General features: G+C 47.7%; 1 protein-coding gene and 1 long non-coding RNA gene across 2 annotated transcripts in view; one reads left to right on the top strand and one right to left on the bottom strand.

Annotated features, from left to right (window-relative positions):
• LOC125424516 overlaps positions 1–10,599 on the top strand; it is an 11,386-nt gene extending 787 nt beyond the window's left edge. The window contains exons 2-3 of the long non-coding RNA XR_007243244.1: positions 6,227–6,229; positions 10,429–10,599. This is a non-coding gene — a long non-coding RNA (uncharacterized LOC125424516). The remainder of the gene's footprint in view (positions 1–6,226; positions 6,230–10,428) is intronic.
• On the bottom strand, positions 7,269–24,936 carry CPLX3 (complexin 3). Its single transcript, XM_048481827.1, has 3 exons — positions 24,338–24,936; positions 20,327–20,414; positions 7,269–9,067 (listed from the first exon to the last, which is right to left on the bottom strand). The coding sequence occupies exons 1-3, from the start codon at positions 24,499–24,501 to the stop codon at positions 8,843–8,845; spliced, it is 477 nt and encodes a 158-aa protein (XP_048337784.1). The 5' UTR covers positions 24,502–24,936; the 3' UTR covers positions 7,269–8,842.
• Between the last annotated feature and the right edge of the window lie 214 nt (positions 24,937–25,150).

Genomic DNA, 25,150 nt, shown 5'->3' with positions numbered 1-25,150 from the left:
GTGAATAAAACATCTGGAGTCGAGTGGTGTTTTATTTTAGGGGAAAACAAGAGAAACAAACAAGAGGAATGAAAAGAGCCTTTAAATATGTGTGTATATATATAGATATCCATGTTGCTGCCAGGATTTGGTACTGGGTCTCACTTTTCTTCTATCAAGAGCATTTTTAACCCAAATCGCTGCTTACCGTATTATCCTCCGATCCCCTATAAAGTAAATTGGTTTGACAGAAAGTAACTAGAACAGTGGTGGCGAACCTATGGCACGGGTGCACGAGGTGGCACTCAGAGCCCTCTCTGTGGGCACGTGCAATAAAAAACCAGATTGCCTAATAATTAACACACACACATCTAGGCTGGCCTGGGCTGCTGGGCTCGATTATTAGCATTAAACCTAAGACCTAGTTTTGGGGAAGCAGTGTAGGTAACCCTGTTAAGCACTGTTAAACTTCACTGATTTTCATGCAGAGAACTAAAGCACGATCCTTTACTTGGGAGTAAGCTCGGTTGCTGGCAATGGGGCTTGCTTCTGAGTAAACCCTCCTAGGGTCGTGATTCACTCGTTGGAAGAGTTGCACGGTTGTTTCAAAGCAAAGCCACCGACTACCACTAAGCTTACTCCCGAGTAACGTGCGCCTCGGAGCCAACCATTTTTTCTAAACTAAAACCTCAGTATTCAGGTTAAATTGCCATGTTGGCACTTTGCAATAAATAAGTGGGTTTTGGGTTGCAATTTGGGCACTCGGTCTTGAAAAGGTTCGCCATCACTGAACTAGAAGGAGGAGGAGGAGGAGGAGGAGGAGGAGGAGGAGGAGGAGTTGGGATTTTTATCTGTAAAGAGACTCAAGGTGGTTTACAAGCTCCTTTCCCATCCTCTCCCCACAACAGACACCTTGCTAGGCAGGTGGGGCTGAGAGAGTTCGGAGAGAACTGTGACTAGCCCAAGGTGACCCAGCTGGAAGGCAGGAGTGCGGAAACACATCTGGTTCACCAGATAAGCCTCCGCTACTCAGGTGGAGGAGTGGGTGCTAACTTGGAAGAGATTAGGCGAGTAGCAACTTGGGACATGGCCTTTTCAGTCGTGGCACCAAAATTCTGCGCCTCTTTCCCTAGATGGACTTACCTGTCTCCTCCTCCTGCCATCTCCTGGCAGTTGGCTGTTTTGCTTTGTCTGGGGTTCCTTCCTGCCCTGTGTTTTGATTGCTTTCTAATATTTTTCTTGTGCACGTTTTTACCTTTGGTTTTAATTGTCTGAGTGATGAGTCGCTCCACAGTGTGCCACGGGGAAAAAAAATTACATCTTGCCGTGACATGCCTCATGCCAACCGTAGCCGCGGGCGAAACCTGAGGACCAAAAACTACCAGACATGGCCACGCAATCCAGAAAACCCACAACAGCCAGAAGTGTCCCTTTTCTCGTGGTTTTGGCTTTCGTGGGGTTTGAGACCCTTTTTCATTGTGCATCTTCTTCGTCTCTAAACTGCCTTGATGGCTTTGAAGAGGACAGAATGGCAGGGTATAAATTTTGTAAATGAATCCACGAGAGGATGCCACAAGAAATGAGCCGTTGTGCCGCCGGAAATCGATTCTCTCTGACAAGGACACAAAAGGGGGGTACGTAATTTCCCCTGGATAACTAGAGCCTCTGCTCTATATTGCCACGATTGCGGAGACTTATGTTTTTAACAGCCTCTGCATGGCACTGTGAAAATTAATCACGCTAAATTTAATGGATTAACGTAATCAATACAATAGATGTGTTGAGGCCCCCAGAGGGCCTCGTGATTATTTTGGGATTTAGCTCATTTTCCCCAGGTCTGCACAATCAAATGGGTATTGTAGTTTCTGTGTTAAGAAGAGGAAGAGGAGGAGGAGGAGGAGGAGTTTGGATTTATATCTCCCCTTTCTCTCCTGTAAGGAGACTCAAGAAGGCTAACAATCTCCTTTCCCCTCCCCCCCCCAGATAAAATGTGGAGGCTTATCTGGTGAACTAGATTAGCTTGTGCACTCCCAACACATGCCAGCTGAGTGACCTTAGGCTAGTCACAGTTCTTTGGAGCTCTCTCAGCCCCACCCACCTTTGTTGTGGGGGGGATAGGAGATTGTAAACCCCTTTGAGTCTCCTATAGGAGAGAAAGGGGGGATATAAATCCAAATCACCTCCTCCTCCTCCTCCTCCTCCTCCTCCTCTTCTTCTTCTTCTTCTTCTTCTTCTTCGATTCCAAGATCTGGTGAGATCAGGTTAGCCTGCACCGTTGACTTGGTCACCCTTTGCAATTTCCCGGGAGGCCCACCTCCAGAAAGACAGAGCTGAAATCCCTGCGGGCTTTGCGGGAAAGATCTGTGTTGAATCCTGGCTGTCTTCTCCTCGCAGATCTTTCCTGCAAAGTCTGGGCTCTTGTCAAAATATTGCCCAAATAGACGCCTCTCCGAGAATCCTTTTCCAAGCCCTTTACTGCGGAAGAAAATGTCATGTTGGAAAAGGCCCTTAGGTCGGGTACTGGTCTGTTCCGAGATGGATTTTTGCACTGATGTTTGAGGAGTGATTCATGGTGAGGAGTGAGGTCATGGCTATTTTTAGGACAGAAAATTCGCCAGTTCCCCAAAGGCCATGTTGAGTTGCTCACCCTAAACTGGAAAGATACGCTGAACAGAAAGCTATAGAGGTGGTCTCTCTTGGTGGGAAGAGGGAAAGACATGATGGTTGGACGTCGCTCGCCACTGAGAGAGCCTTCTTCTTCTTCTTCTTCTTCTCCTCCTCCTCCTCCTCCTCCTCCTCCTCCTCCTTCTCCTCCTCCTCATTCTCCTTCTTCTTCTTCTGCTCCTCCTCCTTCTCTTCCTCCTCCTCCTTCTCCTCCTCCTTCTTATTCTTATTCTTCTCCTCCTCCTCCTCCTCCTCCTTCTTCTTCTTGTGCTCCTCCTCCTTCTTCTCCTCCTTCTCCTCCTCCTCCTCCTTCTCCTTCTCCTCCTTCTCTTTCTCCTTCTCCTCCTCCTCCTCCTTCTTCTTATTCTTATTCTTCTCCTCCTCCTTCTCCTTCTTCTTCTTCTGCTCCTCCTCCTTCTCTTCCTCCTCCTCCTCCTCCTCCTTCTCCTCCTCCTCCTTCTTATTCTTATTCTCCTCCTCCTCCTCCTCCTCCTTCTTCTTGTGCTCCTCCTCCTTCTTCTCCTCCTTCTCCTCCTCCTCCTTCTCCTTCTCCTCCTTCTCCTTCTCCTTCTCCTTCTCCTCCTCCTCCTTCTCCTTCTCCTCCTTCTCCTCCTCCTCCTCCTCCTCCTTCTCCTCCTCCTCCTCCTTCTCCTCCTCCTCCTTCTTCTTGTGCTCCTCCTCCTTCTTCTCCTCCTTCTCCTCCTCCTCCTCCTCCTCCTTCTTCTCCTCCTTCTCCTCCTCCTCCTCCTCCTTCTCCTCCTCCTCCTCCTCCTTCTCCTTCTTCTTCCTCACCACTGAGAGAGCCTTATCATGTGATGCCCCTTCCCTTTTGGATCCATTGGTTTGGAAGTGGCAGAAGTAGATTCCGTTGATCCCTGTTATAATAAATGGGTACATCACACGTGAACACAGGAAACCGCCTCGCCGTGAATCTGACCACCATCAAAGTCAGTGTTGCCTGCTCTGCCTGGCAGCTGCTCTCCTGGTTGCCAAACGAGGTTGTTTTGCATCCCCTACAACCTGATCATTACTGGAAATGCCAGAGATTGAACCCAGAACCTTTTACATGCTCTGCCACTGAGCCACAGACCCTCCCCAGTTTCCAGATGGAGGAGGAGGAGGAGTTTGGATTTCTACCTCACCTTTCTCTCTTGTAAGGAGACTCAAGGTGGCCTACAAGCTCCTTTCCCTTCCTCTCCCCACAACAGACACCTTGTGAGGTAGGTGGGGCTGAGAGAGTTCCCAAGAACTGTGACTAGTCCAAGGTCACCCAGCAGGAATGTAGGAGTGTGGAAACACACCTGGTTCACCAGATAAGCCTCTGCCACTCAGGTGGAGGAGTGGGGAATCGAACCCGGTCCTCCAGATTAGAATCCACCTGCTCTTAACCGCTGCACCACGCTGGCAGGGATGTTCCCTTTCTTCAGAGTAACAGAAACCTTTATGGCCTAAACTTTGTGGTGGTAGAAACCCATATCCCCCATGAGTAACTTGGCAATAGTGGTGGGTGGGGCCCTTTGGAGCCAAAGTGGGGTGAGTCTTTTTACAGGAAACCCCCTGCCCCACTTGTTGATGTCACCTGACAATGTCCTTCAAATAAAACCCACAGATGTGGGTCTTTCAATCCATAGGGAAACACTGAAAAAGAAAGAGAAGAGGGGATGGAGGAACACCCATATTCAGTGGCAGTCTACCTGCAAATGCTAGTTTGGGAGTATGGCCGGGAAGTTTTGGCCCCACTTCTGAAAAAAAAAAAACCCCAGTCCAATTCAGGGCTCTTCTAACGATTCTTAACCAAAAAGGATATTCTCGGTAGGCAGAGTGTTGATGTTGTGTTGATTTCTTTTGACAAGAAAAAGAAAGGGCGTCTGTCGGTGTGTGTAACCAGGTTTTAAAAACTCCAGAACTGTTCCAAGCGTGGGGTGTGTGTGTGTGTGTGTGTGTCTGTCTCAGTTGTCATGGGTACTGTCCAACCCATGCTCACGACAGGTGCATCGAAACCTTCACGCTAGCGGCTCTGGGGAAACGTTGACGGATGCACGGTTTGGGATTTCTTCCAAGGTTTGTCTGGTGTTGCTGCAAATATCAGGAAAGCCATTTTTTAAAAAACCTTTGTCAGGCATAGGGATAGGTTTGAAAACCTTTAAGAACATAAGAACACAAGAAAGAGCCTGCTGGATCAGACCAGAGTCCATCTCGTCCAGCACTCTGCTACTCGCAGTGGCCCACCAGGTGCCTTTGGGAGCTCACCTGCAGGAGGTGAAAGCAATGGCCTTCTGCTGCTGCTGCTCCTGAGCACCTGGTCTGCTAAGGCATTTGCAATCTCAGATCAAGGAGGATCAAGATTGGTAGCCATAGATCGACTTCTCCTCCCTAAATCTGTCCAAGCCCCTTTTAAAGCTATCCAGGTGAGTGGCCATCACCACCTCCTGTGGCAGCATATTCCAAACACCAATCACGTGTTGTGTGAAGAAACGTTTCCTTTTATTAGTCCTGATTCTTCCCCCCAGCATTTTCAATGGATGCCCCCTGGTTTCAGTACCGTGAGAAAGAGAGAGAAATTTCTCTCTGCTAACATTTTCTATCTTTGTGGATCCTGGATCCTCTGATCTCTGATTCGGGGCCTTTCATATGGTGGCTGGAAGTCTCTGGCAACATTTAGTATGTGAAATCCCAAAGGGCTGGCATATGGGTATACTGAACACAAGAAACTGCCTTATATTAGCCTAATTCACATATTACGTTGAGCGCACTTACCAACTATATATGGCGTACTCTCGATTTTCCTTTATGCATACGTTGAGTCGTTCTCACCTTACACTGAAATCATATACAGGTGAACTTGTGATTGGAACCCCACGTCGTTCCAGGTAGCCGTTCCAGTGTGTGTTTGTGTATGTGTGAGTACACATGTGAACAGAGCTGCTGGATCAAGCTGTTAGCCTATCAAGGCCAGTATTGTTTACTCTGACTGGCAGCCGCTCCCTAGGGCCTCAGATAGAGGTATTTCGAAGTACAGTGTCAAGATCGAGGGACGTCATTGTACCTCTCTATTCTGCATTGGTTAGACCTCACCTGGAATACTGACTACAGTTCTGGGTACCGCAATTCAAGGACATTGACAAGAAGAGAAGAAGAGTTTGGATTTATACCCCCCCTTTCTCTCCTGCAGGAGACTCAAAGGGGCTTACAATCTCCTTGCCCTTCCCCCCTCACAACAAACACCCTGTGAGGTAGGTGGGGCTGAGAGAGCTCCGAGAAGCTGTGACTAGCCCAAGGTCACCCAGCTAGCATGTGTGGGAGTGTACAGGCTAATCTGAATTCCCCAGATAAGCCTCCACAGCTCAGGCGGCAGAGCGGGGAATCAAACCCGGTTTCTCCAGATTAGATACATGAGCTCTTAACCTCCTATGCCACAGGTCCAGAGGAGGGCCACCAAAATGGTCAAAGGTCTGGAATCCATGCCCTGCAAGGAGAGACTAAGGGAACTGGGGATGTTTAGTTTGGTGAAGAGAAGGTTAAGAGGTGACATGATAGCCACGTTGAGATATTTGAAGGGATGTCATGTTGGTGAGGGAGCAAGCTGGTTTTCTGCGGCTCCAGAGACCAGCACCAGGAGTCATGGGTTCAAGGGGAAGGAAAAGAGATTCCACCTAAACATGAGGGGAAACTTCCTGACAGTAAGGGATGTTTGATAGTGGAAGGCATGACCTCGGAGTGTGGTGGAGTCTCCTTCTTTGGAGGTTTCTAAACAGAGGCTGGATGAACATCTGTCAGGAGTGCTTTGATTGCGTGTTCCTGCGTTGCAGGGGGTTGGACTGGATGGCCCTTGGGGGTCTCTTCCAACTCTATGATTTTATGATTCTATGAATCACTCGCTGCCTGGTTTTTCCAACTGGGGATGCTGGGAATTGATCCTGGGACCTTCTACATGCCAACCAGACGTTCTACTACTGAGCGAATGTCTGTATATCCCTGCTGAGTTTTTTTTGAATGGAGAAAAAAAGGGGGAAATGGAGAGGGGGAGGGGAGGAAGCAATGCAGTAGAACAATATATTTCTTGGGGTGCCTTGTGGTTTCTGGGCTGTATGGCCGTGTTCTGGCAGTATTCTCCCCTGACGTTTTGCCTGCATCTGTGGCTGGCATCTTCAGAGGATCTGATGGTAGCAAAGCAAGTGGAGTATATGTACCTGTTGGAGTGTCCAGGGTGGGGGAAAGAACCATTGTCTGTTAACAAGTACAGGGTGCAATTAGCAAGCTAGATGTTCAAGAGTGGGATTCACCCATTAGCATGTCAGTAACAATGAAGATAGCAAGGTCAATGGGTGGGTCCCACTCAACACATGAAAATCTAGCTTGCTAATTGCACCTTTTACTTGTTACCAGACGATGGTTCTTCCCGCCGCCCTTGGCACTCCAACAGGTACATATACTCCACTTGCTTTCCTACCATCAGATCCTCTGAAGAGGCCAGCCACAGATGCAGGCGAAACGTCAGGAGAGAATGCTGCCAGAACACGGCCGTACAGCCCGGAAACCACACAGCACCCCAGTGATTCCGGCTGCGAAAGCCTTCGACAATACAATACATTTCTTCTTCGGAACAGAAAGGCAGGACCAAGGAATGCATAGAGAACTCTTGATATTTATTCCCCCAGTCTCAACAGTACCAAGGAATAGGGGTCATCAGAGGAGAAACAGCCACACTGCATAGTACAGCACAACATACAGAATGATGGCCACATTCGTTACACGTAGGGGGGATATATCGTCTTGTCAGACATGGCGGTGACGTTGAGCCCCATGGGACCCAAGGCACCCAGCGACTGACACTCACGTGGGGCTGGTGCCATCCCCCCCCCCGAGACATCTGACTTCCGTTCAGGCCCTGTTGCACGACCTAGAGTGGGCCAGCTAGACGGCACGGCCGGCCTCAGTTTTCCCCACCTGCAAAATGGGGGCAGCCCCGTGAGCCTCCCCTTCGCAAACCTTGCCAGCGCAAATGGCACAAATTGCAAAGTTAGGGGTTCCGCTTCTCCATATTGCTCTGTAGCTGCGGGGGAAGAAGGAGGGAGCGAATCTCTTCCCTCACCCCCGTGGGTATCTTGGAAGACACAAAGAAGACACAGTTGTCATTTCGACGGACTGGCGACACCCGTTTCCTTCTCAGTGGGCCGAATGGCTTGCTTTCCAAGGAAGGGATGGACGGAGGGCGGACGAGCGCAATGCGGCAGGCCCCCGGTTCGAGTCATACCTCAGCCACAACCTTGCCCTCCCTCGCAAGACTGTCGTGAGGATTGTCAAAGAGCACACGAAGCGCTCCGAACGTTTTAAGCGTCCTGCGCATCTTGGTGGCGGAGACAAGCCCTGTCGAGTCACGGCCGACACGGTGACCCATTGTGGTTTTCGAGGCAAAACACACATGGTTTGCTATGGCCTGCTTCTGTCTAATGACCTTGGACTTCCTTGGTGGTCTCCTGAACTTGGCTGAGTTTCCATGATTGGACTAGCTTGGACTAGGAGATTCCATGATTGGACTAGCTTGGACTAGCTCAGAACAAACAAACTTGGAGTTTGCCATTGCTATGCTTTGTGTAGCAAACCTGAACTTCCTGGGAGGGTGTGTGTGTGTGTCTCCCATCCAACCCTGCTCAGCTTCTGAGATTTGATGAGATCAGGCTATCCTAGACCACTTGGTCAGGACTCTATACATCTTAAGAGTGATGAAATGACCTTCCATTCCTTCGACGAAAGTCAGACAGCAAATTCTGCCCCCAAACCACCAGATCTGTCATCTTGAGACCCCCTCCCTCACTTCTCCGTTTCCTTTGTTGAGGCGATAAAAGTCTTGCCCACACAAGAGAAGTCTTATTTGTCGAACATCTTGATGGACGGGCGCGGTGAGCTGAACGGGGAAGACAATATTCTCTCTTTAACCTGAGACTGGCAAATACACCTCATGTTCACAGACAGGGGAGGGGAAAGACACATTTTGACCCAGGGTCAAGGAAAGGGGTTGACGTCTCTAGGAGGGAAGGAAGACTAACTCAATGGGAGCCAGCTGGATCATGCCCATAAACCCATTCACTATCCCTTTTCCCTCCCTCCGGAGAGCTGACGGCTCACCCCCTGCCCCATAAAGCCACAGGTTTACGTTGGGGAAGGAAAGAGTCGGTCCTACAAACGAGGTCTGGCCGGGTCACATGAGGATGCATTTCTCTGCCGTTTGCTTCAGGTCATCTAGCGTGGCCTGAGCTTTATCCTTCAGCGAATCCAGGTCCAGGTTCTGGATGTTGGTGAGCTGTCCGATAACAGAGTCCTTTTCCTCCTCTTCTTCGTTGTCCTGCTCGATCATCTTGGCCAACTCTTTGGGGAGCTCCACGTCACCCCCAACCAATTGGATCTGGTTGTCATCGCTCTCGTTCTAACGGGTGGGATGTCCATTAGAGGACGGGAAGAGAAACAGAAGTTAGAGTCAATCGATCAATCTTTATTATGACCATAGAAGAGGAAGAGGAAGAGGAGGAGGAAAAGGAAGAGGAGGAAGAAGAGGAGGAGGAAGAAGAGGAGGAGGAAGAAGAGGAAGAGGAAGAAGAAGAGGAAGAAGAAGAGAAAGAAGAGGAGGAAGAGGAGGAGGAAGAAGAAGAGGAAGAGGAAGAAGAGGAAGAAGAGGAAGAAGAGGAAGAAGAAGAGAAAGAAGAGGAGGAAGAGGAGGAGGAAGAAGAAGAGGAAGAGAAAGAAGAGGAAGAAGAGGAAGAGGAAGAGGAAGAGGAAGAGGAAGAGGAAGAGGAAGAGGAAGAAGAAAGAAGAAGCAGAAGCAGAAGCAGAAGCAGAAGCAGAAGCAGAAGCAGAAGAAGAAGAAGAAGAAGAAGAAGAAGAAGAAGAAGAAGAAGAAAGAGGAGGAGGAGGAGGAGGAGGCGGCATGTGGATTTATACCCCCCCCTTTCTCTACTGAAATGAGACTCAAAGGGGCTTACAATCTCCTTTCCCCCCTCACAACAAACCCCCTGTGAGGTGGGTGGGGCAGAGAGAGCTCCAAAGAACCGTGACTAGCCCAAGGTCACCCAGCTGGCATTTGTTGGAGTGCCCAAGCTAGTCTAGTTCACCAGATAAGCCTCCACAGCTCAAGTGGCAGAGAGGGGAATCAAACCCGGTTCCTCCAGATTTGAGTGCACCTGCTCTTAGCCACTACACCATGCTGGCTCTCAGACCAGCATAGACCAGCGTACGGTAAATAAAAATATAACTGAAAGATGAAACGTTTCAAAATTGTAAATACATTTTACCAGTTTTGTTGTGGGTAGTTTCTGTGGCCAAATGTGCCTTTATTCTGGTGGTCCTGTTTTGATTTTCGTCTTTATTTGTTGTTTGGGTTTTTATTTTTTTATTTCTGGAATCGTACAAAGGGTCGCAAGAGCTGTAACGCCGTCGAAACGTCACAAATATCCCCAAACGGATGCTCACGAAAATGGCAGATGGCGACGGCACCTTAAATAAGTATTTTCTCTTCAATCTAGCCGTCGAGAATTACCTCTTCTAAGCAGGGAGCTGCGACACTACATGCCGACAGCATTTTCTTCATTTTTTAAAGAAAAAGGAACATGTTTTTCTTCCTCGGGGATTATCATTTATTCATAAGCACGAGCATCTCGATGTCACCGCTTTATCAATCTGTTAACATACATGTGATTAATCAGCTCAGATTGCTTTACGAGTCTGGGGGAAATAGTTTATTCTGGAGAGGAAATGCTCCAACCTGTTCTCCAACCTGTTGTATCGAATGAGTCCACGCTGTAAAAACCAGGTGGAGACTCTTGCTCGCATTATACTTGACTATCCGAGATATGTGGGGATTAGGAATTTCTCTCCTGGGCGGGTCTTAGACAAATCTGAAAGAGACTCTGACAGCTCTGTTGTGGAGCTTTTGTTAAATAACACAGAGGCCGTGCTCTTGGAAAAAGTAGCAAAAATTTCTTTTACAAATGACAGAATTTTCCAAGTAACGTCCAATGCTAGATACAGTTTATCTGACTGTGTTTTGAAGGTACTTTTGATTTGTACATCAGAAATGTCTGTAATGCTCTGGAGCCTATTTTAATATGCCTAATAAAGGTTGTTGTATTGTTGTTGTTGTTGTATCGAATGAGTATATTTTAGTCCAGGGCAGGAAATTTGTTCTGACCTTGCTTGATTGTGTCAGATCTCGGAAGCTAAGCAGAGTTTGATCCTCCTGGTTACCATTTGGATAGGAGACCAAATAGACGCTGAGATCTGGGGCAGAAACTGGTCGGGCTCCTGTTATAATGTTAGTATTTTTAGGTAGTTGGGATATTGTCTATATATAGGAGCAGCGGTGGTGCACTCTAATCTGGAGGAACCGGGTTCGATTCCCCGCTCTGCCACCTGAGCTGTGGAGGCTTAGCTGGGGAATTCAGATTAGCCCGTACACTCCCACACACGCCAGCTGGGTGACCTTGGGCTAGTCACAGCTTCTCGGAGCTCTCTCAGCCCCACCTACCTCACAGGGCGTTTGTTGTGAGGGGGCGGTGGTGTAAGTATAGATTTTTTATGGGGGGGGGGGGGTTCAGTGACCGAGCTGACTTTCTGGCTGTTCCGTTCCATGCATTGTTTCAAGCAAGCCGGACATGTAATGGGAGGGGTTTGAAACTGTGAAACCCCCCCCCCTACCTACATCCCTGTGACGGGGAAAAGGGAAAGGAGTTTGTAAGTCCCTTTGAGTCTCCTTATAGGAGAGACAGAGGGGGATATAAATCCAACTCTTCTTCTTATAGTTTTTTTGTAGAGCTAGTGTTAGGTACGGATTGATGATGCATTAGAAGAAGAAGAGTTTGGATTAATATCCCCCCTTTCTCTCCTGCAGGAGACTCAAAGGGGCTGACAATCTCCTTGCCCTTCCCCCCTCACAACAAACACCCTGGGAGGTGGGTGGGGCCGAGAGAGCTCCGAGAAGCTGTGACTAGCCCAAGGTCACCCAGCTGGCGTGTGTGGGAGTGTACAGGCTAATCTGAAATCCCCAGATAAGCCTCCGCAGCTCAGGCGGCAGAGCTGGGAATCAAACCCGGTTCCTCCAGATTAGATACATGAGCTCTTAACCTCCTAAGCCACTGCTGCTCCTTAGGCTTAAGTTTCTGTATTTTAGGTTAGTTACTAGGCTACGTTTACTACACTAACGCTGCTGCGCTTGGTTTAGAGGGTTAGTCTTGGGTCTTTATCTATATTTTTGCAGGTTGCGGTGTCGAAGGGAGGAGCTGCTATCTCTCGTTATTCTTGTCGTTTACTAGCGATCCCATGATTATTGGCGTTTATTTATGTTCCTTGTTACGAGGTTGTGACTATTGACGCTGTCGATGCCGAATCCTGTGCTCATTTATAACAGTGGGATTATTGATGTTTATCCATATTGCCTAATGACGACGTTACGATTATTGTCGTTTATGCCATTACTGTGATGTTATGATTACTGGTGTTTATTCATGTTGCTTATCCGAGGTTATGATTATCATAAGAACATAAGAACATAAGAACGAGCCAGCTGGATCAGACCAGAGTCCATCTAGTCCAGCTCTCTGCTACTCGCAGTGGCCCACCAGGTGCCTTTGGGAGCTCACGTGCAGGAGGTGAAAGCAATGGCCTTCTGCTGCTGCTGCTCCCGAGCACCTGGACTGTTAAGGCATTTGCAATCTCAGATCAAAGAGGATCAAGATTGGTAGCCATAAATCGACTTCTCCTCCATAAATCTGTCCAAGCCCCTTTTAAAGCTATCCAGGTGAGTGGCCATCACCACCTCCTGTGGCAGCATATTCCAAACACCAATCACACGTTGCGTGAAGAAGTGTTTCCTTTGATTAGTCCTAATTCTTCCCCCCAGCATTTTCAATGGATGCCCCCTGGTTCTAGTATTGTGAGAAAGAGAGAAAAATTTCTCGCTGTCAACATTTTCTACCCCATGCATAATTTTATAGACTTCAATCATTATCCCCCTCAGCCCGTCTCTCTCCAAACTAAAGAGTCCCAAACGCTGCAGCCTCTCCTCATAGGGAAGGTGCTCCAGTCCCTCAATCATCCTCGTTGCCCTTCTCTGCACTTTTTCTATCTCCTCAATATCCTTTTTGAGATGCGGCGACCAGAACTGGACACAGTACTCCAAGTGCGGTCGCACCACGGCTTTATATCGCTGTTATGGTGACGTTATGATTATTGATGTTTTGTTGTTTTATTAATGTATTGTTGTTTATCCCTACGGGGGGCGGGGCGGGATATAAATGGAAGAATAAAATAAATTATGATTACTGATGTTTATTCATGTTGCTTATCCGAGGTTATGATTATCGCTGTTATGGTGACGTTATGATTATTGATGTTTTGTTGTTTTATTGATGTATTGTTGTTTATCCCTACGGGGGGAGGGCGGGATATAAATGGAAGAATAAAATAAAAAATAAGTAAGGAAGTCCAGGGTTGTTACAGAGAGAATGGGGAAACACTTCTGAATGCCCCTTGCCTTCAAAACCCAATGGGGTGGCAACTTGTCAAAAGCCAGCTGCAAATCCCACGCCATATGTGTGGTTCTTCTCCTCCATGGGAGCCTCACAACAGCCCTTTGAGGGAGGCAAGGCTGAGAAAGAGAGTCTTAAGGGAGTCTTAAGGGAGGGCAGAGGTTTGAGCCTGGCTCTCTCCCATTCCAGTTGAACTCCCTAATAGCTCTGCCGTGACGGATCTCACTTGCGACCTTTAGCATAACACCAACTAACAGGTGTGGTAATCTCAGCCTTAGAGTCAAGCATATGGAACCATGCTTGGCTGAATTGGGATTTGCAGCCCAGGGAGCCGACTGTTGCGTTGCAAAAGATGTAGACAGTCGCGGAAATTCGCTGTGGTCCAGAACCTACGCTGCTGTGTTAAGAGGGAGGCCGATCATCTGTTTCGATCTGGTTTTATCACGCTGTTGTTTGTACAGTGTTGTCCGTAGTGATGTATTTTCAGCGGCATTATACTGCTTTTTAGTGAATTGTCTTTTGACTGTTCGATCTGCCTTGTGTCTTGGTGAGACAGACCACAAATGAAGTTAAAAAAATAAACGGGGGAATTCATTAAGAAGATCCTTTATAGAACCTTTTCCACACCAGTTCAAACACAAATTGTATGGGAGTTTGTATCTGTCTCATCTTATTCCTGCCCTTCTCTAAGGAGCACGGACTTATGTAGATGAATCTCTTCTCCTCTGTGTTGTTTGCACAACAGCCCTGAGAGGTTGATTTGGCCAATAACAAAACGGAGAGGGATAACCCTGAACTATCCATCTAGTACAGTGGTGGTGAACCTTTGGCACTCCAGATGTTATGGACTACAATTCCCATCAGCCCCTGGCAATTGGCAATGCTGGCAGGGGCTGATGGGAACTGTAGTCCATAACATCTGGAGTGCCAACGGTCCGCCACAACGGATCTAGTACATTTTTACCTGCCCTTCCTTCAAGGCGCTAAGGCTGGCATGCACACACTCCTCTCATCCCTGCATTATTCTCACAACAACCTTGTGCAGTAGGCCTAATGTCAACCCATTGACTTTCAAGGTTAAGTGGGGACTGCACCCAAATTTATCCCATCTTAGTGCCTCGCTCGGAGCTCTGCGAAATGCTGCCTGAATGTGGAAGAGAAAGACAACCAAGCACAGAGTATATGCAAAAAATATGATTGATATGCTAGATGACAGCATCGGATCGGAGCTAAGTAATCCATGTGGTGAATTTGCAGAGGTTCTGTAGTCTGTTGGCTTTTAGGGGCAGGGGTCTCTTAGGGTCATGGATTGAAAATTCCCTCCCGATTGTTGCAATGTTTTAATGTTTTAAACATCTTGTGATTGATGCCGCTTTTAATCAAACTCTCGACTTCCGTCTCTGTTGCCTGGGGGGGGGGCGACTTTTAAACATTTTTTTAAAAAATAAATAACAAAGCAACAAAGAAACTTGGCGACACCTGAACAAATGCGACGCTGAATTGTTGTGAAGCGCTCCATATTGCTGCGCTGGGAAGCAAATTCTCTCGTCCTCAGCCAAGATTTTGGCTCTGCGATCAGCATGACAGATCTTGACAAGAATATCTCTCTCTCTCTCTCTCTCTCTCTCTCTCTCTCTCTCTCTCTCTCTCTCTCTCTCTCTCTCTCGTTTGCATGTCTGCTTTTTTCAGCCTCACGACGTGCCACATGTCTAAAGGCCAATATTTCATTTTTGCTCTGATTCTCCCTTTGCACGTTGTCTGCCTTGTCAACGCAACTTAGGTTGAAATGCTGGAAAGGGATCCCCCTCCTTTGCTGTTCCATGTTGGTAAAATATTTAGGATGTGTGCACCCAGATCGCAATCTCACTGTGTGATACAGTTATCATACAGCTTCCTGATATATGGAGATCTAGAGGACTGAAGGGCACCTATGAACTTTTTGGGCGGTGATATCCGAAAATGAGCCACATCCCCTGAAAATAAGGCGTAAGAACATAAGAGGAACCCTGCTGGATCAGACCAGAGGTCCATCTAGTCCAGCATCCTGTCTCACACAGAGGCCAACCAGTTCCTCTGGAAGTCCTACAATAGGTTACAGAAGCCCAGACCTTCAGAAGAACATCAGAAGACTCCTGCCGGATCAAACCACTGGTCCATCTAGTCCAGCATCTTGCCTCACACAGAGGCCAACCAGTTCCTCTGGAGGTTCAACAATAGGTTACAGAAGCCCAGACCTTCAGAAGAACATCAGAAGACTCCTGCTGCATCAGACCAGTGATCCATCTAGTCCAGCATCCTATCTCACACCAACCAGTTCCTCTGGAGGTTCAACAATAGGGTATAGAAGCCCAGACCTTCAGAAGAACATCAGAAGACTCCTGCTGCATCAGACCAGTGATCCATCTAGTCCAGCATCCTATCTCACACCAACCAGTTCCTCTGGAGGTTCAACAATAGGGTATAGAAGCCCAGACCTTCAGAAGAACATCAGAAGACTTCTGCTGGATCCAACCACTGGTCCATCTAGTCCAGCATCTTGCCTCACACAGTGGCCAAGCAGTTCCTCAGGAGGTTCAACAATAGGGTATAGAAGCCCAGACCTTCAGAAGAACATCAGAAGACTCCTGCTGGATCAAACCACTGGTCCATCTAGTCCAGCATCCTATCTCACACCAACCAGTTCCTCTGTAGGTCCAATAATAGGGTGCTTATTGAACCTTCAGAAGGAGACATCCAGAAGATTCCTGGGATGGTAGCATTATCCTAGTGTATCTTACCTCACAGTATTGTTTGGTTCTCTGGGACAACAATATAATTGCCTAGAGCCAGACCTTCAGAAGAACATCAGAAGATTCCTGCTGGATCAAACCACTGGTCCATCTAGTCCAGCATCTTGCCTCACACAGTGGCCAACCAGTTCCTCTGGAGGTCCAGCAATAGGGCATAGAGGCCGAGGCCTTCATAGAGCATAAGAAAAGCCCTGCTGGATCAGGCCAGTGGTCCATCTAGTCTAGCAACCTGCCCCCATAGTGGTCAACCAGTTTCCCTGGAGGTTCACCAGAAGGGCACAGAGATCCAGGCCTTCCTCTCAGGTTATCTCCTGGCACTAGGTTGCTACAAAATGTGGAAGCTCCCTTTAGTTCCCACGGCTAGCAGCCACTGATAAACCTACACTCCACGGATCTGTCTGATGCCCTTTTAAAGCTTTCGAGAGTGGACTCGATGGCATTATACCCAACTCGGGTCCATCCCCCCTACAAACCCCACCCTCCACAAGTTCCACCCTGAAATCACCAGGAATTTCGCAACCCAGAGCAGGCAGTCCTATAGACTGCAACCTTCGGGTCTCTTAACATTGTTTTTAATGCTTCGCTTTTTGCTAGAAGATCAGAAAGCGTGACTTTTTCTGTCCCTTTGCATCAGAGGTGGGATCCAGCAGGTTGTCACCAGTTCCCGAGAGTGGGTTACTAATTATTTGTGTGTGCCGAGAGGGGGTCACGAATTGGGTCTGCTTTTCCGTTAGAAATTCCATTAGGTCCAAAAATCATAAAGTCCTGTTGTTTCCTATGTGGTGGTTAGCGAAGGTAGAAAACGGGATAATTCTCCCTGTTGGGCTGTTTTAAAAACATGTTTTAGAAATATGGTCAAGTTCCTTGTTGAAGGAAAGTCTCCTTCTTTTGATTTCTAGAAACAAAATGAAGTATTTGAAAGTATTAAGTATTTGACAGGCAGTCCATTAGAGGAGAAGTAATTGTTTCTGTTGGCAGCAGACGATAGGACTTGCTATAATGAGTTTAAATTATGGACAGAAAGATACCAGCTGGAAATTAGGAACTTTTTTTTTACAGTAAGAGTTTTTTACAGTAACAGGGAAATTATTAATGCCCCGCCCCCGGAATGCCCGGCCACGCCCCTGTCGTGCCCCACCCAGCCCCACTGGCGCTATGCCACTGTTTGAATCCCACCACCATGGGAACCTGTTACTAAAATTTTTGGATCCCACCACTGCTTTGCAGATAAAGCCAGGGAGATTGGCATGCGTTAAGCTTTCTTCAGATTTTCTTGCCCCTCCTCACCTTTCCTTGTAGCTCTCGCCACCCTGCCCCATTGTGGAGCAATCAGAAGCGCTTAAGAAAAACATTTTATTTTAATTATGAAATTGACATGAAATTGACATGGTTTAATGGGCAAAACGGTGGATAGGGATACTTTGCAGGAGGAGAATCCCCGTGTAAACAAAAGATCATGGGAAAAACTCACTGCAAAGCTAACAGCCACGGGGTAAGTAGTGTATGCATCAATAGCCGGAGCTTGGAATCTAAGTGGGATTGAGCAGTTTTCAGCTGATGGATGCCCCTGCCTCGTTTGATCGTTGATCATTCTTAGGGTGACTTTTTTTAAAAAATGATTTTTACTGTATTGTTTTTACTCGCTGGATCGCCTCCAGTTGGCTGCTAGAGTTGGCAGCAGATACATCTTCTTGATAAATGAGCGAGGTTTGGACCCGGAAGCCTCGGAACACGGCAAACGCCTTCCGCGGTCCGTTTCCTGATAGTTCCATGGGAATGTCAACTCAATGCATGGCAGCTGTGAAAAAGGCAAACTCTATGCTGGGGATAATTAGGAAAGGAGTTGAGAATAAAACTGCAAGGATTGTCATGCCCTTATATAAAGCCGTGGTGCGACCGCACTTGGAGTACTGTGTTCAGTTCTGGTCGCCACATCTCAAAAAGGATATCGAAGAGATAGAAAAAGTGCAGAGAAGGGCAACGAGGATGATTGAAGGATTGGAGCACCTTCCTTATGAGGAGAGGCTGCAGCGTTTGGGACTCTTTAGTTTGGAGAAGAGATGTCTGAGGAGGGATATGATTGAAGCCTATAGAATTCTGCATGGGGTAGAAAATGTTGACAGAGAGAATTTTTTCTCTCTTTCTCACAATACTAAAACCAGGGGGCATCCATTGAAAATGCTGTGGGGAAGAATAAGGACTAATAAAAGGAAACATTTATTCGCACAACACGTGATTGGTGTTTGGAATATGCTGCCACAGGAGGTGGTGATGGCCACTAACCTGGGTAGCTTTAAAAAGGGCTTGGACAGATTTATGGAGGAGAAGTTGATCTATGGCTACCAATCTTGATCCTCCTTGATCTGAGATTGCAAATGCCTTCGCAGACCAGGTGCTCGGGAGCAGCAGCAGCAGCAGAAGGCCATTGCTTTCACCTCCTGCAGGTGAGCTCCCAAAGGCACCTGGTGGGCCACTGCGAGTAGCAGACTGCTGGACGAGATGGACTCTGGTCTGATCCAGCAGGCTCTTCCTTATGTTCTTATGTTCTTCCCTCTCCCCACTCAGGAGACGCTCTCTGTGCACTACTCCACCTTTTTAGCCTAAAAGTATGCAGTCCTCCCCTTTTATAACACAAAAACGCACTGTTGTATGCTGCGGTATCTAGCTATTGTTCAGCACTAACACATATGACTGGTGGCCATCAAATCATAGTGCCACCAAATCATAGCCAACGTATGGCGATCTTGGGATAGTTTGCAAGGCAAGAGTCATTCAGAGGTGGTTTGTCATTGCCTGCCTCTGCATAGCAGCCCTGGGGGTCTCCCATTCAAATACCAACCAGGTCGAACTCTGCTTGGCTTGCAAGATCTGGCAAGATCAAGTTAGCTTGGGCCATCCGAGTCAGAGCAGACAACTAGAGGTGGTTTGCCATTCCCTGCCTATGCATAGAAGCCCAGACCTTCATAAGGACATCAGAAGAGTTCTGCTGGATCCAACCAGTGGTCCATCTAGTCCAGCATCCCGTCTCACACAGAGGCCAACCAGTTCTTCTGGAAGTCTTACAATAGGTTACAGAAGCCCAGACCTTCATAAGAACATCAGAATACTCCTGCTGGATCAGACCAGTGGTCCATCTAGTCCAGCATCCTGTCTCACACCAACCAGTTCCTCTGGAGGTTCAACAATAGGGTATAGAAGCTCAGACCTTCATAAGAACAGCAGAATACTCCTGCTGGATCAGATCAGTGGTCCATCTAGTCCAGCATCTTGCCTCATACAGTGGTCAACCAGTTCCTCTGGAGGTTCAACTATGGAGGTTCTCCTGGACTTCCTTGGGGGTCTCCCATTCAAATACCAACCAGGACCAACTCCACTTAGCTCGCAAGATCTGACAAGATCAAGCCAGCTTGAGGGCAGTGAGGGCAAGTGAGGGCAGACAACTAGAGGTGGTTTGCTATTCCCTGCCTATGCATAGAAGCCAATACCTTCATAAGGACATCAGAAGAGTCCTGCTGGACCAGACCAGTGGTCCATCTAGTCCAGCATCCTGTCTCACACAGAGGCCAACTAGTTCTTCTGGAAGTCCAACAACAGGGCATAGAGTTTAAGGCCTTCATAAGAACATCAGAAGAGCCCTGCTGGATCAGACCAGTGGTCCATCTAGTCCAGCATCCTGTCTCACACAGTGGCCAACCAGCTCCTCTGGAGGTTCAACCATGGAGGTTCTCCTGGACTTCCTTGGGGGTCTCCCATTCAAATACCAACCAGGACCACTCTGCTTAGCTCGCAAGATCTGACAAGATCAAATCATCTTGGACCATTGAAGTCAAGGCGGACAACTGTGCATAGTGACTCTGGACTTCTTTGGTGGTGTCCCACCCAAGGGGTTCCGTTTTCTGTCATGTTGATGGGTCTCACTTTACCTTCAGTTTCCCACTCTGTTTGTGCTTTGTAACGTGCAGTAATTTAGAATGCGCCCAAGTGCCAGTTTGTTCTGATATCTCTTCACACTGCCTTGAAATCTAACAGCTCTGGCATTCCTGTTCTGTTCTGTGTTGCTTTGCTTTGATCCCTCTGGGGGAAGGGAAGAAGGGGCCATACCAGTGGGCATAAAAGCATGCTTGGGAGAGCCAGTTCTTAGAACTGGCTTCTTCTATGACCACGCTGTCGTCTGTCAACAAAGGCTTTTGATTGAAACCACTGAGTCCGATGTTGGTCGCAGATCCAGGGCTTGACACCAGACCTTAACCAGGGCCGACCCTGCGTAGCTCCCAAGTTCTGAAAAGATTGGGCAAGCCTGAGCTATGTTGGGCTACCCCTATTGAAATCTGGCAAGACCCCTTCCTCTCACCCTCACAATGAAGGCCCCAGACGTACCTTAGGCAGACGGTATTTGTCTCGGAAGTGGGTCCGCAGCGTCGCCCTCTCAGCTTTGCGCTGGGCAAACTGGGCGTCTCGTTCCATTCTGCACAAAACACAGGGGGAAGGAAAAATGGGTGTTTATTAGTGAGGTACCCAAAGGGATTGGCTACGAGGGCAGAGAAAACATGGTACTTTCTGACCACGGTCACCCAACTCAGCTCCAGAGGACAGTGCATTACAGACCTTAGCCTAACGCTGAACGGGGTGAATTCCCCATTGTGACCACCTTCCATTCTCAGGTTGTTTATTTGGAATTACGGCCAGTTTAATTCTGTATAATGACGGTACAGCCCTAAAGCAGAGTTATGGCCTTCAAAACCCTTTTATTTCAACGGCCTTAGAAGGGTGTAACTCTGTTTAGGACTGACCTGTCTAGGACACGCACCTGCTTACAACGAGTACATGATCTTTAAGAAGAATCCTTTCTGTTATCTTATGCAGTCACCTGCTGGAGACCTACATTATGTAGTACCATAGAATCATAGAGTTGGAAGAGACCCCTCAAAGGCCATCAAGTCCAACCCCCTGCAATGCAGGAACACACAATCAAAGCACTCCTGACAGATGGCCATCCAGCCTCTCTTTCAAAACCTCCAAAGAAGGAGACTCCACCACACTCCGAGGTAGTGCATTCCACTGTCGAACAGCCCTGACAGTCAGGAAGTTTTTCCTGATGTTTTGGTGGAATCTCTTTTCCTTCACCTTGAACCCATGACTCCTGGCCCTAGTCTCTGGAAATATGTGTGCCACTGAACATATTCCTGTGAAATCTGTTTTGTCTTGCCCAAGGAGAGACGTGTGTTTCCCTCTTCTCTGCCCATTTCTAATGAGAGTTTTCATTCCTTTGGTGGTCATTCAGTTAGGCTTAGCTCTCTCGAGCAAATCTAGGAGAAGAGTTGCATCTGCTCCATTTATGCCCCGCTTTTCTCTCCAATAAGGATTCGAAGCGGCTCGCGTCCTTTTCTCCTCTGTCGTATCCTCACAACAGCCCTGTGAGGAAGGCTAGGCTGTGTGTGACTGGCCCTAGGTCATCCAACAAGCTTCCATAGCAGAGGGGGATTCGTACCAGCACCTCCCAGATCCCATTCCAACACTAACCACTACACTACATTGGCTGGAAGCGCAGCTGGTTTTGGTGGTTGCAGTAATTATTTCCGCTCTTCTGAGCAGCACAGACTTTTTTGTGTAGGTAGGTAGGTAGGTAGGTAGGTAGGGAGGGAGGGAGGGAGGGAGGGAGGGAGGGATGGATGGATGGATGGATGGATGGATGGATGGATGGATGGATGGATGGATGGATGGATGGATGGATGGATGGATGGATGGATGGATGGATAGTGGATGGATGGATGGATGGATGGATGGATGGATGGATGGATGGATGGATGGATGGATGGATGGATGGATGGATGGATGGATGGATGGATGGATGGATGGATGGATGGATGGATGGGTAGATGGATGGATGGGTAGATGGATGGGTAGATGGATGGATGGGTAGATGGGTAGATGGGTGGATGGGTGGGTGGGTAGGTGGGTGGATGGGTGGATGGATGGATGGATGGATGGATGGATGGGTAGATGGATGGATGGATGGATAGATGGATAGATAGATAGATAGATAGATAGATAGATAGATAGATAGATAGATAGATAGATAGATAGATAGATAGATAGATAGATAGATAGATAGATAGATAGATAGATAGATAGATAGATAGATAGATAGATAGATAGATAGATAGATAGATAGAATATCCCGTTCTTTCTACAAGAAAGCTATGGGATTCCGCTCAACATAAAGTCTGGAATCAATCAGCCAGGAAAGTAGTGAGGAAACTATTGCAATACATTTCAAGAATTCCATTGCAGGAATGCAACAACATATTGGAAACCGTAAGCGCAGCCCTAAATAATCTGGCTTCACCCCTGCCCCCTGTCAAATCCGGGAATTGAAAACTATAAATCATAAATCTAAACTTCTCGGAGGAAATAAGCGGTAGCCCGCCCCCCGAGAAAACAATTCCATCGCTCAGCAAAAGCAGATTAAAAGATTAGGGGTTCATTAAAATGCTGTACCGGCATTCCCCGCTTTCCGCAACAAATGTAAATGCATTGTGTCCACTTCTACTTTCCCTATTATTATTTTTAGAAAGCAAGACAAGGCAGAGTCTCTTCAGTAGCCCCTTGAGGACCGACAAGATTTTGGGGATATGAGCTTTCAAGAGTCAAAACTCCCTTTGTCAGGCACCAAGTTGGGGCTTCAAATGGAAAGTTCAACTTCCACTGTTTGCATTTTGTAACCCAGATTCTTATATCTGCATGGGTTTTTTTTTTTAAAGGAAGAATTAAGGTCTGCACCGTGCACAGAAATGGCTCCGAGCAGAGATAGTGTATTTTTACACAGACGGTGCTTGGAGCTATTTTTCATTTTTGAACAGTTGCCCTATTTCTGTGCTAGGCGTGGATTACTGGATGTCTTGGTAGAAGAAACCCAATCTGCTCTGTCATATTCTGCATGTCTCTGTCTCTTAGGACAATTTCTGTGGTATTGCATGTGACAAGGGAGTTTTGATTCGTGAACGCTCACATTCCGAAAACCTTGTCGCTCTTTACGATACTCCTGGACTTGAACCCAGCTCTTCAGACCAACTGCTTACCCTTCTGAGACAGCAATACCGCAACAGACTGTTCCTTTCAGATGGGAACAGAACGTTGCTATGTGGCGTGCCAGCTATATGCCTTTGTATATGCCTCTGTGGGTGTTTTGACATTTGTGCATCCTTCCTGCTTTCAGGAAGGCTAGTTTGGAAAGGGGACGAGGGGGTTAAACCATGTATCAGGCAGATATATCAGACCTTTGCATAGCCTTGTGCTAACTTATATGGAGGTGCACTTTCTGGACTTAGGATGGACATATTGGCTGTAAGCAAACCACCCATATTCTGAGATCTTCACATAAATACGGGAATGACAGACAGGTCCCTTGACCGCAGTAGGGTGGCACAACTGAGATATGAAATAAAGATGTCACCCACTTACCTTGACTCTCTTTGGTCGGCTATGCATTTAAGTACACCTTATTCAACAACGAGGTGAAATCTATCACCTTTTTATAGCACCTCTACTGAAACTGTAGAACATTTGGTTGTGGTGGGTTTTCCAGGCTCTGTGGCCGTGGTCTGGTGGGTCTTGTTCAAGACCCACCAGATAAACCTAACTGAAAAATCCTACACATAGTCGAATATCTGACACGTGAGAAGCCTTCGACAATACATTTGCTGAACCATATGTTATGCATTTGCCCCAAACATGACTATAATACACCTGATTTCTCCAGTATATCACCCTCTCATGTAAGGGATTGCCCTACAATATCTTGGGTACATTTACTTTTATTATGATGATGATTATTATTTATTGGATTTATAGACCGCCCTCCCCCGGAGGGCTCAGGGCGGTGTACAGTACAGATAGAGCACAATCAATTTAAAATACAATAAATATGAATTAAGATGGCTCTAATAAAAATAAACCCTACCCCATTTTGGGCAATTGGTCAGCTGAGAAAATAGAGCGGGTAGCTGAATTTTTGACCAACGTATTGATGAACTGATAGAGTTCAAATGTTTTTGGTCTGTGACTTAGCTTGTACTATTGATCCCTAATAATGGTCTCATTGATTGATTGATTGATTGATTGATTGATTGATTGATTGATTGATTGATTGATTGATTGATTGATTGATTGATTGATTGATTGATTGATTGATTGATTGATTGATTGTAGCACCTGGGGAGTGCTCATAAATTGCTGTCCCAGAAAGAGGGGGAAGGGGGTTAGGAAACGTGCACTTTTTCAGTTCCCTTTTCTCGGTCCGCCCTACATCAGCTCAGCAACAGCTGCATCCCAAAAAGTCCTGATCTATCCCCCAAAGCAACAGGGTTCCCGTTCTTACTCAGTACTTACTTCTCTTCCACCAGCTGCTTCTGATATTCTTCATACTCTTCCCTCGTCATCCCGTGCGCCTCCGCGGGGGTCTTCTCGCTTTCTCCTTTCTCTTCCCCTCCTCCGAGTCCCCCCGTGAGGTTCTTCAGTTGCCCCCCGACCACCGACTTCACCATGAAAGCCATGCCTGCGGTGTGGGTTGGGTCGGAGAGAGTTTTCCTGCGACGGAAGACCCCGGAGGCGGCGAAGGGGCGAACGGAGAGGGTTAGCCGGCTTGGTGGAAGCTCAGCTGTCGGTCGGGTTTAAATCAGCATCTTCTCCCGGGGCAGATGCGCCTCTTGCCCGGTTCCCATTGATGCGCCTGCTTGGGGAAATAGGGAATGTGTTCCGGAATCTGTTCCGGAATCCAGTGGGTTTCAGCACCGGCAGGCTGCGGACAGCTCCGAAGGGCTCAAGAGCCCCCTGACTTGAGCAGGGCTCCGTTCAGCACCACGGACAGCGAGCGCCGCCTAGAGACGTGCCTTCTTGACCCGTGTCTTGTGTCTGAACGGCTCCAAGAGCAAGCAAGGTCCGACTGTCGCCTCCACAGAGCCCAGGCTGGTCTGACCTGGCTTCCCAAGCGTGACAGTTTAACTCTGCCCACTGCTCCCGCCCTCCTTTCCCTAGCTCCACCTTCTCCCTCTTGCCTGTTTCCAAAGGATTAGGTTGCTCGCTGGAGCGAGATCCCACACACACACCTCTCTCTGTAGACCCCTGTTAATCTGGAGCTTGTGCCGGGGGAGGGGGGGCAGAAAAGACCCTTCCTTGCGCAAGCGTGTGTATCGGTGAGCCAGA

Source organism: Sphaerodactylus townsendi, linkage group LG17, assembly GCF_021028975.2.
Source record: "Sphaerodactylus townsendi isolate TG3544 linkage group LG17, MPM_Stown_v2.3, whole genome shotgun sequence".
NCBI classification, from domain to species: Eukaryota; Metazoa; Chordata; class Lepidosauria; order Squamata; family Sphaerodactylidae; genus Sphaerodactylus; species Sphaerodactylus townsendi.
The sequence above is the reverse complement of the archived record's forward strand: the minus strand, read 5'-3'. Positions and strand labels throughout refer to the sequence as shown.